Consider the following 16,929-nt stretch of genomic DNA (forward strand, 5'->3'; position numbering starts at 1 on the left):
AGATGGTTTGTGGGGTGCATACTGGAAGTGTCGTAGCTTTGTCAGGGGTGCTCAAGAAGTTGCAATTTTGACACCTTTCACTGTGGCACTTTACTGGGTCAGAGAAAGTTTGGGACCCATTTTCTGTTAGCATAGTTTTTCTTTGCAAGGAGTTTGAGCATCTGCAACACTTGTGTGTATCACCTTCCTTTGCACTGTGTCCAAATAAGTTTTACTGTGCTCTTTCTGACAGGGCAACCGTTGTGAACTGGTCGAGGCATGCACAGCCTGTGAAACGGGGGAGAGCTGCGTGCAGCTGGCAGATGGCTTCCAATGTGGCTGCCTGGGTGATGGCTCGTGTGCTTTTGAGGGCCTTCCCCTTGCCTGGCCCCTAGGGGGCGCTGCTGTGCTGCTTCTGCTTCTCCTGCTGGCATTAGTGTGCTGCTGCCGACAGTGCTGCCACATTCGCCACCATCGTGGAAACCATCAGTGCAGCAACACTGTGACTGCCAAGAATTACGTTCTGGCTACAACCAACGTCAGGCCAAAGGTAAAGGTGTATGGGTATGCACCCGTGTGGTAAACCAGGCACACAACTTTGGAGCTGTGGGAAAGGCTGGGATTCTCTCCCCCACTTGCTCATAACACCAGCCTGCACACCAGCAGAACATGGCTGGCCAACCATATGTGGGAAATATAAGGATCCAGCGGTGGTTTCTGTACCTGGCACTTGCTGGGAACAGAATCGATCAATGTCAGCATGATCTCACATGACTCGTAGCACTCACATCCCCATAAGTCTTCCCACCTGATTTCCTGTGGGGTGCCTTTGGACACAAAGACACCCATATTGTAGACAACAAAAAATAGGGGTGTGCGAATGTTCGAAAATTTCAAGTACCATCGAATATATATTATCACTATTCATATCTGATTCAAAAGCAAGGTATTAAATCATGTTCAAATATTTGGTTGGATATGGATGTTCGCAACAGATTAAATATATTGCTGGCAGTGCGGGAGCAGGCACAGTTTCTAGCATTTGTTTCTATCTAATCTCTGAATATGTTTGAGTTTGTGCTGAATTTTTATGATGATTTCATGCTGCTGGTGAAATTTAATACATCAAGCGTGAGCAGCCACTACAGGTCTAAGTACCTATTTTCATCATTCTTTCGGTCCTTTGTGTCCTTCGGTCTTTGTGCGCGCTGTAGTCAAGTTTGCAATGGAATACCAACTAGCCCGTACGCAAACCCTGCTTAAGGGGGGACACTGCTATTGAAGTAATGTTCATCCTCTTTTTCATTAATAATAATGAAACTCTTCATCTTATTAAGATTTTAGTGCTAATTTCAAATATGTAAATAGTTTCAATTAGTTTGTACGATAATTAACATTTCACTTCCGTTGTTTAAGGCCACAATGGAAAATAAATGGCGCAACAAAAAATTATTTGTAAGGCATGTTTAGATAATATACAGAGTAAGGAATGGAGGATAGCAAGCACATTTTTTATCTGACCCTTAATAGGTACTTTACAACCCATTGAAAACGAGCCCACAAATTATGGCAACCATGTGGCAGGAATTGTAGCAAAATAATTAATTTCCAAAGTGAAAACAAAAAAAATTTGCTTGCTATACTTCATAGAGTATACATTAGGCTCCATTGTGCAAAAAAACATTGTTCTATCTGTTCCTCGTGTTGAAATATCGAGGCCAGAATATTAAATGGAGCGGAAAATTTGTGTTTTTGAGAAAAGTACAAAAAGAAACAGCATTAAAAATATGAGGGGACATGGCATCCAGAACAACCATTTTTGTTACTCGCTCTAGACACATGAAACTTTCAGGACACATCCAATCTTGTGTGCTGCTTATAGATATGCAATTAGATTTTTTCTGAGGTCAATAAAAAAAAAAGTACGTAGTTACAATTCTCGTGTTAAAAATTTAGGACGTGATTTGCAAAAACTTTACTGCAACAACAAAGCTAAAATTAAGCAGGTATGTTCCTGCTTCTGCAATTCTGCAAGTTAGCACTTGAGTGTTTGTATCTGTACTTTAGCCATAGTTATGAAATTCTAAAGTTGCAGCTTTACAAAAGTGAATTCTTGTTGGAGATTTCTACAAGATTTCAAAATATTTCAGCATCTTAAGACACTATATCAAAAAATTTGTGCACTCTGTGACTCACCTGCATTTAGGAAAATAAAGAATGACAAGAATCGAATCAGTAGAAGGGACACTGTGCTGATCCCAAAATTGGTGACATTAAAAAAGCTGTACTTAAGGAAAAAGAAGTAAACTAAAGGAAATAGGGAAAATATAAATTTCAAGCTTCAAAACCGGGAAATAATAATAACAATATAATTAAAAATGCAAAATTTTTCCACTGATGTAGACATTAGGCGCACGTATAAGCTCATAACAGAATCTGGATGCACCAACACGAACCTGTGTACGCACGAGAGGCACGAAAATAGGCATCGGCACATCGTCTGCGGTCTACAAAGTAAACATCCACGCGGGGACAAAGGGCAATGGTTAGCTTTGCTCCTGTGTTATTGCTGATGCGGTATGAGATTGCATGACACAGTGACTTCTCTCTGGCGCGATCTTGTCAGCTCGTCTGAACCTTAGGATAACCGCCTCCACTTTCTTGCCGTAGGAAGTAGAGACAGCTTGCGCTTCCCTTTTCATGGATGCATGTTTGGTTTCAAACTTTTTTTCTTTACACAGGGTTGATTTGCTGCTTATGTTCACAGTATGATGAACGAAAAAAAATGGCATATCAACAGTTTTCAAAGTGACCCACTGTCAGGCCTAGAAGACGAGCTCGTCTGCTAGGCCTAGTTGCCATAGTAACAGCCAATCAGAAGGCGCCTCTTACTGCTCTGGCACGCTGAGCCAATAGGAGGGCCGTGTGCATAGCGAGCTTCGTCAGACTGGTCCCTGATTGTCTTACGTTTGTACTTTTTCTATGTGGCCATCGTCGTCAAGGATGTGGGGAACTGAAAGTAAGAACTTTAAGCTTTTGAACGATGCCAACATGGTGGGCACTCAGCAGCGGGAAAGACGAGAAATAGCTCCATGAAATCCAATGTTTCTGCGGGATTTTGGGGTCATTTCCTGCCGTCCGTGCTGGCAAAATAATTTTTTTCTGACACTTAGGGTGCATTTTTGGGCAAATTGTTTTGGTACAGTATAGATTAGGCATTATAGATGCCTTGAGAAGTAATTCCTAAAAATCGATTTATTTCACGATTTTCGGTTTTTAAGACCCATGTTCCCCCTTAAACAATGATGAGTCCGTTCACCTGCACATGCAAGCAAATGTCTGTGTACTTCAGACAAATTGCTGCATGAACAACGAAGGTGTATCCTTAGAACTGGAAAAGTTGTGGCCCCTCGATGCACATAACCATTTAGAGTGACTGCACACATTGGATGCAATGCCTACAGACTGTGGGGTTCTCCTCCCGTGCTCTTGGGACAAAGGAACGACAACACAGTAGTGCAAACAATCACAAGGGCATTTATTGCACCTTTCATAGATCAATGCCTGCTAGCCGAGTTGCTATCCACAAAACATGCCGATGGGCGCGCGACAAATCTAGAAGTCCGACTCACCGCGACCGGAAGCGAGCGAATATGTTCGCCCCATGCTGGATCCCAACGCCTGGTCGTTCGCGTGTATAGTCACGCGAATCGTGGCGCGTTCGAAGGCAGCCACGCGAGACAGTCTCGCCGAAGCATCGGTCGGCGCCCGGCACGGCACGTCCGTTCCGCTTGCTTCCCGAACCCAAAGAGAGCAAGCGCCTTCCTTTCGGCGCCCAGGTAACCTCGCCTGTCGGCGGCATTAGCAGCGCAACACTCGCGCCATCTCTCGCACTGCGCTTCAACCACATTGACCGCCACGGGCGTCACGCAGGCCACGCGGTGAAGCGGGAGTACAGGAGACGCGCTATGCGGGAAAAACATCAGGGGACACGCGAGAGTCGCGCATCCCCACAAGACTCACGAGACCCGGCTACAGGGAAACAGAAAGGCCTCACTAATGCAGACCAGCTGAGCCCTTATCATGTGCCTTGGAAGCCCTCTTGTCATATGTAGGAGGCATGTGGCACTAAAAGAAAAGAAGAGGACGATGTGCGCCGACCGGTCCGAACAGCACGAGCCCTCGAGGCGCGTGACCCGAGGTGTGATCGGAGGAGAAGCGGCACCAAGGTGGGATTATCGACGTGGCTCTCTGCCAAGAAGGTTGGAGCACCAGCTTCGTACTGGCGACGGGACCCATGGAGGTCCGAACAGGCTCGTGACGCTGGCAACCCAGGGTGTAGCGTCGACCTCGGTGACGTTCGAGCGAGGCTCCCTGGACCTGCTCCAGCCTCCCACGGCGCTGCTGGGCACTCCAGGAATTAGATCCCCCTCCTTCGGCAGACCAGCATGGACGATAGTCTCCGGGGCTTCTCATCAGCATGCGGAGAGGTAGCGGCGGAGCCCAGTGTTAGACCTAGCCAGGCAGGCTTGTGTGACATGTCACCAACATAGTTCGGGGCGCCGGCGTCCGAGACAGAGGAGCTGGCCGGCCGATACCAAGGAAGCAAAACTTGCGGAGTTGGCGGGAGCACCGACTGGGATCAAGAGCCGACGCATATCGGACTTGGAGACACGCACCATGACTGAACTTTGTAAAAGCTCCCCTTTTTGTTAGCGTGCAGCCATAGGCCAGGGTCGCCAGACTTGCGTGCGAAACGTGCTAAGGACGCACGTAGAGAAGAATAAGGACATATTTAGGCTACTCAAGTGTGGAGTTTATCTTTGTCAGTTGAGTTTTGAGTGTGTTTTATTTTCGGTTGGTTATTAGTAAAATCTGTTTGCTGTGTTCGCCTGTGTCTGCCGACTCCATCTCTCCAAACATCTGCATGGCCCTGAGATCAGTGACTGTGACACCTCTTCACAGGGTAAAGGGGGGGGGGGGACTGTGAGAGTACTGGGCCAACGCCAGGTGGCGTAGAGTCGCAGGCACGAGACAGTAGGCAACTGTGTAGAGTAGCAGTCATTTGACGGTAGGCAACGGTGTGTGGCAATGTGCACGGTCGGGATGCGGGGAGCGCGTGACAATGAACTGAGTGAGAGAAGTAATTGGTGGAGCAAGCTGTGTGCAGTGTGGCGGGACGGAACACAGATTGCATGTGTGTGCGTACACCGAGGATTTCCCGAAATAAAGAACATACTTGACAGCCCGATAATGAAAGGCTTGAGGTGATGGCTACCATCCATGCTAACGCACAGCAACACAGTCATGCCAAAGGATTTCAAAGCCAGCTGGGGCTGGCTTCAGAAATTCATGAAGTGCTTCAGCTTCAGGCTCCGATGTTGCACTTCAGTCACCCAGAAGCTGCCAAGCGATTTCAAAGAAAAGCTGATAGCTTTTCAGCGTTACGTGCTGCGAAAGAGAGAAGCGGCAGGCTACAACTTTCAGCAAATTGGAAACGCCGACCAGACGTCTGTGTGTTTTGATATGCCAGTAGCGTACACCGTGAATTAAAAGGGTGCCAAGGAGGTGAAGGTGCGCTCTGCAGGCTACGAGAAGCAGCGCGCAACTGTGATGCTGTTCTGCACAGCTGATGGACATAAACTCCTTCCTTATATGATATTTAAAAGGAAGACCCTGCTTGCTCGAGAAACTTTCCCAAGAAATGTCATTGCGCGGGCAAATGAGAATGGGTGGATGATGAGTGCGATGGTGGAAGAGTGAGTTAAGATTGTGTGGCGACGGCATCCAGGAACCCTTTTGACAAAGAACTCGCTCCTAGTCGTCGACTCTTATCGTGGGCACTTGACTGACAACGTGAAGGCTGCGCTCACTCAAGCGAACACGGACCTCGCTGCCGTACCAGGCGGCATGACAGGCCAGTTGCAGCCACTTGATGCCTGCATCAACAAACCTTTGAAGTATAACCTGCAGAAATATTACACGGACTGGTTGACTGACGAAGACCACATGCTAACGGCAACGGGCCGCATCCAATGTGCATCGCTATCGCAGCTGGTGGGCTGGGTAGCTGCAGCGTGGGATGACATCCCAGGTACTTTGATCGTGTGCGCCTTTAAAAAGTGCAGCACATCTAATGCACTTGATGGTACCGAAGATAGTACACTGTTTGAAAGTGACAGGGACAACGAACACAGTGACGAGTCTAGCAGCGACGACGACATTGAGTAAGCTCTGCATGTTCAGATTCAATAAATGCTATTTGCATTTTGTGAATGCTGTCCTCGCGTTTTTTGTTCAGCCTACATTCAAGGTAATATATATTTGGGCTTTGGACTTTAGGGGGTCAGCTTAGAATCGGGGTCGGCCTAGATTCGAGTAAATACGGTATATTACCCACACCCCTCTGTAATGCCTTTGGCCCTCAGGATATAATAAATAAAAATAAAGTATGAATACACTGCTGTTTTTTCATTGCTGCATTTGTAACGAGTGCCATCTGAGAGGCGTACTTCTCTGTTTGGTTTGAAGACAATGGGAATGATGCTGTGCTCTGCAGATTAGCAACCTGGAGCAGCGACCAGCCTCGTACACAACCGCCCGGGAGGCCACTCTCAACAATTTTGACACGGTGCGCAGCTATGGGAGTGCTGCTGATGATCTCGAGTCACGCTACCAACCGAATGACCTGCGCTGCCACACTCGCACTCCATCGGGCAGCGCTCCGCCGAAGGGCCTCTACCTTGACAAGATTCCCAATGGTGAGGCCAAAATCAATGAGCAAAGCATGTGCACATAGTGAGCACCTAATGAGTTACATTGAACCTCTGCTTAGGCTCTTTTGACTGGCTGTGGACAGAGGTGACACTGTTTTCTCCATGTGATATAGATCCAGGTAATGACTACCTTAACAATTAAAATGTGCCACGCACAGCTTCTGTTGGCAGACTCAAGTTCCTTCGGCCTCTTGCCATATGTGGCAGTTAGGTGGGCAAGGCTACATTCCTTACTGCACATCTTTTTTTTTTTTTAAAGGTGCGTCAAAGTTATTTTGCAGAATATGTGGCCTGTGGTCAACTCTGTGGCAGCACAGCATAGCACTCTCACCAGAGTAGGTGGTGACCACTCAGAAAGCAGCCAGCATAGTGTTAAATGGCGTAGGTCAAGGGGTGCACAGACAACCACTCATTTGCACCAAACGTGCAACACCGATCGATACATGCAGCCCAACTTCGCTGTTGAAAATAGCAGGCCTTGATTGCAAAAGTACTTCTGTGTACCAAATTGTATTCACGCAATACAGGGATTGACAAACAATATTTGCGGTACCCATTCTTTTTAGTGCAATGGAAAGCTTACTGGTCAGAGTGCCCAATATTGCAGCGGCAACACAGGAAACATGGAACATTTGTTATCAGAATTTTTTTTATCTGAAGTTGCTATAATGTTCGTGCATTCCTATGCTGGAAACAATGAGAGATGAGCACAATAGCGAATGTATGCCGGCATTTGTTGGAAGCAGACAATAAGGGAGCAGAAGCATTTCAAGTATGGCTGTGCAAATACCGAATAGTAGATTTTGAATGGAATATTGAATTGAGTTTTAAAAAAACCTAAATACAGTCTAATCTCAATATAATGAGTCATGTGGGACCACCGAAAATTGTTCATTATTCTGAAATGTCGTTATAGTGAAAGTCCCAAAATGAACCATTCCGCCCATCAACCCATCAGTTCACAAGTTGTCACCGTTTGAGCTATCGATGAAAACATCGCTTTTGGCTCTCGGCCTGTGCTGTTGCTATTTTCCATAAATTCCACCACCACGCACCACCGAAGCACCGTAAGTGATGCATGCAAAGCAGATGCTGACGCTAGCTGAGAAATCCGCAGACAAAAAGAAAGCGTATTGTTTCTTGTTTGTTTTCACATTCCTTGCCATGGACACCACAACTGTCTCACTCGAGGTGAGCACCTGAACTATTCGAAAGCGCAATCGCACATAAAGGACACTGTCTCATACTGGCCGCCTCATACGCGCTTCGAGCATAGCTCTCGTAGCTTTCTCCATGTGCTGTAGTACGTGTGGCTTAGGTTGGTGCACCATCCGTCTTCCCGTTTACTGCGTTTACTCTATCAGCATGGAATGCCAACTGCAAAGACATGCCAAGTTCATCACGATGCCGCAATTAAAAGGAAAGTGATCACATGTGCAGAGATGGCCGAAAATCGGGCCGCATCACAGGCGTTTGGGGTTCCTGAAACATGCATGCGGTACTGGCGCAAACAGGAGAGGCATTCTATACCAGCGGCTGTTATGTATGGCATGGCCCCTATCTCGAAAGCGAACTGCGGCAGAGACAAGAGTCTGTGCATCTAGGCGCACCACGCTATGTTCTCATCGCTTAGTTGACTTCGAAGCGAAGCGCCGCATAAAGGTCAATTTCCTTGGTCCTGCTGCCGCACTTGCTCACTCCAGCGTTTAAAGAGTTTCCGCGGTCATTGAGTGAGACGTCTTCATGCTTGTGTGCGCGTGACACCGTACTTGTTAACTTAGTTACTGAGCGAATGTTTAAAAGTTTATATAGCCGATAAAACTACTACCCTTACTTTTCATATAGCTGTCTACTAATTTGCTATCATAATCGATGCTTCACCTTCATGCGAAACGGCTACTTTTTTTATTTATCGCAACTTTAGTGCATTGGGAGTAAATCTTCGTTTTTCCAAATGAGAGAAAGTTGTATTTCTGTATGAAAGAATGAGGTGCGCAGTACTGTAAAGGACTTTTCTTTCTTTAGATCACGGCAAATGGATGCGTGTTACAATCGAGGGCGTTTTATCTTTTTGGTCATGAAAAACAGGTGCGCATTACAATTGAGGGCGTGTTAGAATCAAGTAAATACAATATGTATAGCGGTGACCTTATACAGATATACAGTCGAACCCACTTATAACAATATTCAAGTGCCATGAAAATTCTATTGTTATAACCAATAATTGTTATAACTGAGTTGCATGAAAAAAATCAAAATAGAGGGATGGCAGAGCTGTTGTGAAAAAACTATAATGGCACGGAGGCCAGTGCCTCTCCCCACCACATTGCTCCATCCGGCTGTTGATCGTGTTCACTCGTTTAACTGCTTCCTGAGCGCTCTGATCGTGTGTGTCAAGCTGCAGCTCTTGTAGTTAAAGAATGGCACTACTATAACAACAGCAAAGAGGTGTCACAGGTGGTAAGCGGTATGCGAGTACCGCCGAGGCATCGTCTTGGTGGCCCCAAAAGGGGCCTTTTAAAAAATGCGAGAAGGTTGCCATGACAGCCTACCAACTTGAGGAATCCAGAAGAAACGCTGAGGTGAGATCGCCACAAACACCTCACAACATACTTCTGACTGGCTTGCACAAGAAAACCTTATGTCCATCAGCCTTGCATCCTTTACGCGAAGCTTGCCGACATCCTTCTCCGAGGCATCCAGGTGCTGCACTTAGTGCCGCGGAAGGTTCCTCGCGAGAACAAAGCACCGGAGAGACTGAATCATCTGCCGGGCCTCCTGTGAGGACAATGTTGAGGCAGCCTACCCTACAACATCATCACTGTCGTTGTCACCATCGCTATCCAATGCAAGCACGTTCGTGATGATCACCTCATCGGTTAGAAGCACTTAGTTTCCAATCTATAACCGTGTGCTTTCTTTTCACCGGTAACATCGTGCATTGCGATGATGAGCAGGTGGATCAGCCATCTTCCGTTTCGGTGGCGAGTCAAACGAGACGGCCAAACCATGTGGCCAGGAACGATTTCAATGCAACCAACAAAGACGAATGCGAGCAGTTAAGCTGTTTGCTGAACTGCGCTGAATGAGGAGCCAGCAAGCAATCTGGGGGTAGCGCAGTTGGTGCGGTACATTCATGTTTTGGCGAGTGGCGTGGCAGAGAGCTATGGGCACAGCCCATTCGTGTTCAGAGCGGTGGAAGGGCGACGAGAGAGAGGTGCATGGAGAAGGCTGAAAAATGAGCACACGGCGGCTGTCAGGGCCATTGTTAAGCGGCTCGAATTTCTTGTGTTCTCTTTTTTTTTTTTTCAAGGATATCGCATTTCACTACCTTTTGGCACCCAGCAGCCAGACTTGTCGGTCGTTATAACCGATAATGCTTCATGGGGACATTGTAGTAAGCGGGTTATTTCCCCATAGAAAACATACAAAAATTGAAGGTGCAGTAGCTTCTCATTGTTATAACTGATATATTGTTAAAACCGGTATCAATATAAGTGGGTTCAGCTTGTTGCATCTGGGTTGCAAGCCCCAAGGGTAGCGTTGGCCTGGCGGCCTGGGGCACAACTGGAAGCATCCGAAGGTCCCGGCAAAGCATGAGTCGACTGCTAACAGAACAACTTGTTTATTCTAGCATTGCAAAAGAGCGGCCGGTCAGGTCGACCGAAGTGGAGAGACGGGAGAGCACGCTACTCCACGGAAGAATTTGGAGCCTCTTGGTGTCCGGGGGCAGCTGCTTTTATACTCTCGGAGGTGAGGGCAAGAAGGAACATCTCAGGATGAGGCCACGTGACGGCGGGGCACGGACACGCTGAGAGACACGTTGAGACAAGAAGGTGACGCATCCGCCAGGCCGGCGCCGGTCAGACCTCCTCGCTTCACACTTGGGGAGCTCCTCTCCCCGGCTGCCGCGCTTTGACAAGCGTGGGCACCAACATGCACACACACGTGTACACATGCACACTTGAAGACACGTGGCATTGAAACATGCCTGGACGCGCTTGGCGGGGAGGCGTTGTGGCGGCGCTGAACGGGCCAAAATGTCCGCCGCTTTGAACGAAGCCCCGGCGTCCATTGCATCCGCGCCGGCTATACCGCGCGTCGTAGGCGAAACGTAACAAACTGTGTACTAATGAGATGTTTTCAAGGAGAATATTTATTTGAAAGCACATAATTTATATTGGTGATAAGACAACTTATTTCGAGTGAAATCAAATACAGTAATCTCTTGTTATAATGAGATCACTTCGCTCAAAATATTGTGTTATTCACAGGGGAAATTACTTGCACTTACTGATTGAATTAAAGAAATGATAAATTAAGGGAAATGAAAGTGGATGAAAAAACAAGAAGCAAATTTCCCCTGTGTTATCCTTGGTGTCTGTTTGTTGGCCTATTATGCCATGATTAATAAATATCAGGCTCCTCGGTTAACCCCTTTTCTTCTCGTTCATTACATAATGAGGGTCTCAAATCTGGCTACGTTGATGCCTTCATGTAGCACGTGTGGGTTTATTGACCAGTTGCCTTTACCCAAAAAGATTATGCACTCGTGACACCTACAGCAGAAAGGATGTTCCGCATCCACTGCCAAGGTTTGTGAGTGGTGGTGCTGGCTAACACTCCCAGGGTTAATTCTAGTAGTAACACCTGAGAAAGTAGATGGGAGAATGGCGCCGTGGTAGCTCAATTGGTAGAGGATCGCACGCATAATGTGAAGACATGGGATTGTTCCCCACCTGCGACAAGTTGTTTTTTAAAGCAAAGCTTTCTTTGTCTCTTCCTTTGACTTTTCCACTGCTGCTGCTGTTGCTGTGGACTGTTGTGGTTGCTGCTGTCACACACACCGCGTTGTGGGGTGGTTCAGAGCGTGTATGTAGATGACAGGCGGGAGTAAGAGAGGAAAGGCCACGGAAGAATCTCATTTTCACCCCACCTCGTCGAATGTGCGCAATACTCTCTGGAGCTCCCTGGCTGTCGCTACATTAGCCGCTTGACAGCTGTAATTATCAATGACTCCCTTCAGAAGCATTGCAGAAACCACAGCACTTCCCTTTCTACTATCCTGCGAGGCCAGAGGAGATGCAGATAGAACTGTAGAGAGGAGAAGATCTCTGGTGCCGTCCTCATCCAAGGTGGCAACCAGCAGTGCCAGCATAAAGCAATGTCTCGTCGCATATCCTGTCTTATCACAAAACCCGTAACCTAACAAAGGGTGCATGAGAAGTCTTGTGCAAGGGTCTTGTGTGCTTGCAAGTGGACAGAAAGCTCTGAAACGCATGCATGAACTTGTGTATCTAATGTGATCTGCATATGCAGATGCCTTCCAGATGCTAATTGGTTCAATCTTTGCACATGCTATCGCGCTTTACATCCTTGCTGGGGTGGATTCTCAGGTGATCCCTATTCGAGATAGTTTCACTTTCACGAGACTCAGCACTGGACGTAACAAAGTAGATGGCCGACAGCGGTCTTGGCGCTGTGTGAAGGCAGTGAGCTAGGCGCAGCACCAAAGATGCTGTCATTCATATACACAGACATGTCCATTGATGGGAGCATGCACTGCTGGGAGGAAACTGCAAAAGAGAGATAGTGCAAGGAAATGGCAACAAAGGCACAGCTGGACCGCTGGTATATCTACTGAATCAAACGCTTTTTCGTAATCTATGAAAGCCATATGGAGAGGCTGATTGTACTATACGGATTTCTCAATTACCTGATGGATGACGTGTATGTGATCTATTGTAGTGTATCCGTTCCTGAAGCCAGCCTGTTCTCTTGGTTGACTGAAGTCAAGTGTTGCCCTTGTTCTATCGGAAATTATCATGGTGAATATTTTATACAATACTGCAAGTAAGCTAATGGGCCTCTAATTTGTCAATTCTTTAATGTCTTTCTTTTTGTGGATTAGTTTAATGTTTGCATTCTTCCAGTTCTATGGGACCCTTGAAGTCGATAGACAGTTAGTACGAGGGTTGCTCCAGCAATAAGGTTCCAAAAGAGCTCCAGCCACACAGGAAGGTGCGAGGCGAAATCCGGCAACACTGCTGCGTGCGGCTGTTCCCCCAGTCTCGATTCCCACCGGCCGCACTTGGCTGCACCGCTCATTCTTGGCTCAGCAGCCATCCGATATTGAGGTTCCCATTGTTGATCCTGCCAAGTGCAAGATTCATTCCGTAATTCGCTTTTTGCATGCCAAAGGGACACCACCCGTGGATATTCATCGTCAGTTGGCAGAGGTGTGTTGCCACAAGTGTACATCCGTTCAACACGTCCAGAAGTGGTGCAGGGAGCTCAGTGCCGGTCAGAAGGAAGTCCACGATGAAGAACGGAGTGGAAGACTGTCAGTTTCACAGGCTATTATTGAGATAGTCCAACGCAAAGTGCTTCAAAACGGGAGGATCACCGTCCGGGAACTTGCTGCTCAGATTACTGGGAGTTCTTATGGTACAGTGGAAAGAGCTTTGATTGAAAAATTGGGGTAATAAAAGTGTTGTGCTCAATGGGTACTGCGGCTATTGACATCAGACCACAAGTAGAAACACCTTGACTTTGCTCGCCTTTTTTTTTCAAAAGTGTCCAGAAGATAAGGAAGGATTGTTGGACTCTTGTTATAGGAGATAAAACGTGGGTGTTTCATTTCATTCCCGAAACAAAACAAAGATCCAGAAAGGGGCGTCACCCAGAGTCGCCAGTTGCAAAGAAGTTCAAATAAACACCTTCTGCTGACAAATTCATGGCCATTGTTTTTGGGGATCGTAAGTGGATACTGCTGATCGGTTTAATGGAACGTGGGACAACAATCAACTCAGATAGTCATTGTGCAACACTAAGACAGCTCAGGTGAGCTATCCAGAACCGCCGGTGATGACAACTAGCAGCCAGTGTAATGCTGCTTCACGACAACACCCAACCTCACGTCTCCCATCAAAACCAGGAACTCTTGACAAACTTTGGGTCGACTGTCATGCCCCACCCACCATACAGTCCAGACCTCATGCCTAGTGATTATCACTTGTTCCCCAAGTGAAAGGAACATTTGAGTAGACAATGCTTCCGGAGCGATGATGAAGTCAAAGAAGAGGTGAAACGCTTCCTCAACGGGTTGGCGGCAGAGTTCTACGACATCGGGATACAGAAATAGGAGCACCGTCTACAAAAATGCATAGAAAAAGATGGTGATTATGTATAAAAATAGAGCAAGGTTTCATATTTCCAATTATGTAAATTTCTATGAGAATAAACAGTGTTGTCTATTTCTAAAATTGATGGGCACCTTATTTCTGAATCAGCCCTCGTATGAAGGGCCGCCAGTTTTTCAAGCATTATGTCTCCTCCATCTTTGATTCAATAGACTGTTATTCCATCTTCTCCAGCCGCTTTTCCTCGTTTCATGTCTTGCAAGGCCCTTCTAACTTCATCGCTAGGTATAGAAAAAGCTTCTGTAACTTGTTCATTACTACTTCGAATGAAGGTATCGTGGCTGCTATGGGTACTGCACAGGTCATTGGCCCTCAGTCCTCAGCAGCTGCAAAGCATGTGACCAAGGTGGCGGTGAGACCTGTAATGCAGCCGAGGGTGCTAAGAATCTCTTGACCTGGACAGGCGACGAATGGAAACTGACCCTGGCAACATTTAACACCCGAACTCTCTCGAGTGAGGCTAGCCTAGCAGGACTTCTTGAGGGACTACCAGGCATTGTTTGGGATATCATTGGCCTTAGTGAGATTAGAAGAACTGGTGAGGCTTACACAGTGCTGACAAATGGCCACTTCCTCTGCTATAGTGGTCACCTAGATAAGAAGCAGTATGCAGTAAGATTCCTAATCCACAAAAACATGCAGTGAAACCTCGTTAAACCGTAGTTGGCCGGAGCTCGGAAAAAGTATGTACTAAACAGTAATACTGCTTAACTGAAATAGCGTGAGATCGCCCACTTACCTGTCAAAAATAGAACTCGGGGAGAGTGTGATGAAAGGGGTAAAAGACATGCAGTATTTATTCACTTCGCGCAACAAAAGTGTTATCTTGTTTGATGCCGCGGAGGCCTAGCAGCTATGACAGCGACTTCAAATTTACTGAAGCTGCGAGCCAGCTCTTCAGCCAGCCCCTTTTTCTCGGCAAACACTCACATGGCAGATTTCTCATTGGCGTTGCATGTTCTCCGTGCATGTGGGTGGTAGCGCTGCAGAAGTCGCTGGGTGCCTTTTTCATTGCGTGGTGACGATTGCATTCATGACGCTGAAGTAATGCGCACCTTCTGCCACTGTTGGGCCTGAATTTCCCGTGCTGTCGCTTTCCTTGTCGTCCTCATCACTGTCACTAGTCGACACTTCGGCAACAACAGAGGCAAACGATGGCGAAAAGTCGAACCTCGTAGCCGACATCTCTTCACGGCCGCAGCAGCGCTGCCAAGCAACTTCTTCACATTCCAAATGCCACACAACATAGTCAACAGTAGATCCCTGCCACGTGCAAGCACTGGCTTCTTTGTGTCACGTTCAATAGCACGAACGATGTCTAATTTTTCTTCTATGCTGAGCGCCCGGCATCTTTTTTATCCGAGCTTCGGCATGACGCAAGTCCTTGTTTGCACGATGCCAACAATGCTCTCTGGTGCGGCGCTGAAATGTTGTTGATGTTGATGTGGCTTCATGCGTAAATGCACATTGCACTTGGAGGCCATTGTTCTGATCTCCGAGACTTGTTGTTCTGCCGGGCCACCCGATGGAGACGACACACCGCCATATTTGCGCGACGAAAAGTGGAAACACTACGTGTTAACCAATACGTATGCAATAAGCAGGTATCGTTTATGCAGATACAAAACACATTATGTTCAATGGCCACTGAGTCGGGGATTTGACTTAACTAATTTAAACCTAAACTACTGTTTAAGAGTGTACGGTTTAATGAGGTTTTACTGTAGTGGGCAACATTGACAAATTCTACAGCATTAATGAGAGGATAGTAGTACTTGTAATAAAACTTAGTAAGAAATATAGATTAGAAGTAGTACAAGCCTACCTACGCTCCAACATCCAGTCACAGTAATGATAAAGTAGATCGGTTTTATGAAGATGTTGAATTAGCGATGAGAAAAGTGCATACTCAGTACACTGCAGTAATGGGTGACTTCAACGCAAAAGTGGGGGAAAAGCAGGCTGGTGAACAAGCAATGGGCACCTAAGGCGTCGATTCTAGGAACACTACAGGAGAGATGCTGGTAGAATTTGCAGAAAGGAATGAGCTGTGAATAATTAACTCCTTCTTCAGGAAGCATAGCAACAGAAAGTGGACTTGGGAAAGCCCTAATGGTGAAACAAGAGATGAAATCGACTTCATACTTTCTGCTGATCCCAGCATAGTGCAGGATGTAGATGTGATAGGTAGGGTAAAGTGCAGTGATTATAGGTTAGTGAGGGCTAGGATTTACCTCAATTTGAAGAGAGAAAGAGCAAAATTGGTCAAGAAGAAACAGGTGAACCTAGAGGCAGTAAGGGTAAAAGCAGACATTCAGGCTGGTACTTGCAAACAAATATACAGCCTTTGAACAGAGCAATGAAGATGACATAGAGGTAATGAATAAACAGTAGCTAGGCTGACTTCAGAAGCAGCAATTGAAGTTGGAGGTAAGGCACCAAGGCAACCAGTAAGTAAGCTCTCCCAAATGACAGAGGACTTAATAAAGAAATTACAAAGAATGAAAGTGTCCAACTCAACAGATCAGATAGAATTTGCTGAACTGTCACAACCTATCAACAATGAGAAACTAAGGGATATTTGGAATTATAACATGAGGAAGACGGAGGAAGGAGCAAAAAATGGATCCAGCATGAAATCAGTGAGAAGGAAACTTGGCATAGGACAAACCAAGATGTATGCAGTTTTGGTCACATATTCTAATTTATACCTCCTACTAGCCTTTGGCTATGGGTGTAACCAGTGTTCCCTATTTCCTTGTATTGTAATCGAAATAATTTCTAATAAAAGAAAGAAAGAAAAGAGCAGGATGGGAAACGGAGAATGAGAGGGCAGGAAAGTAAGGAAAGGAAAAGGACTATGGGGAGCTTGAAATTTTCCGCATGCGAAGGGGTGCTCTCCTTCTTCGGGAGTGGATGGCGCCACGATGGAGCTGCTGGAGGCTGGTGGTGCTTCTCGCATGTCCGCCATA

General features: G+C 46.6%; 2 protein-coding genes across 3 annotated transcripts in view; both read left to right on the forward strand.

Annotated features, from left to right (window-relative positions):
* LOC135919943 (fat-like cadherin-related tumor suppressor homolog) overlaps positions 1-16,929 on the forward strand; it is a 375,972-nt gene that overhangs the window by 351,515 nt on the left and 7,528 nt on the right. For both annotated transcript variants that reach the window (XM_065453965.2, XM_065453966.2), the window contains exons 34-35: positions 233-529; positions 6,539-6,740. In XM_065453965.2, coding sequence (XP_065310037.2) covers positions 233-529; positions 6,539-6,740 — 499 coding nt within the window. The remainder of the gene's footprint in view (positions 1-232; positions 530-6,538; positions 6,741-16,929) is intronic.
* Positions 1-16,929, forward strand: part of rept (RuvB-like helicase 2 rept) — a 206,377-nt gene that overhangs the window by 94,665 nt on the left and 94,783 nt on the right. The gene's annotated exons all lie outside the window — the stretch shown is intronic.

The sequence above is a fragment of the Dermacentor albipictus genome, chromosome 3 (assembly GCF_038994185.2).
Source record: "Dermacentor albipictus isolate Rhodes 1998 colony chromosome 3, USDA_Dalb.pri_finalv2, whole genome shotgun sequence".
NCBI classification, from domain to species: Eukaryota; Metazoa; Arthropoda; class Arachnida; order Ixodida; family Ixodidae; genus Dermacentor; species Dermacentor albipictus.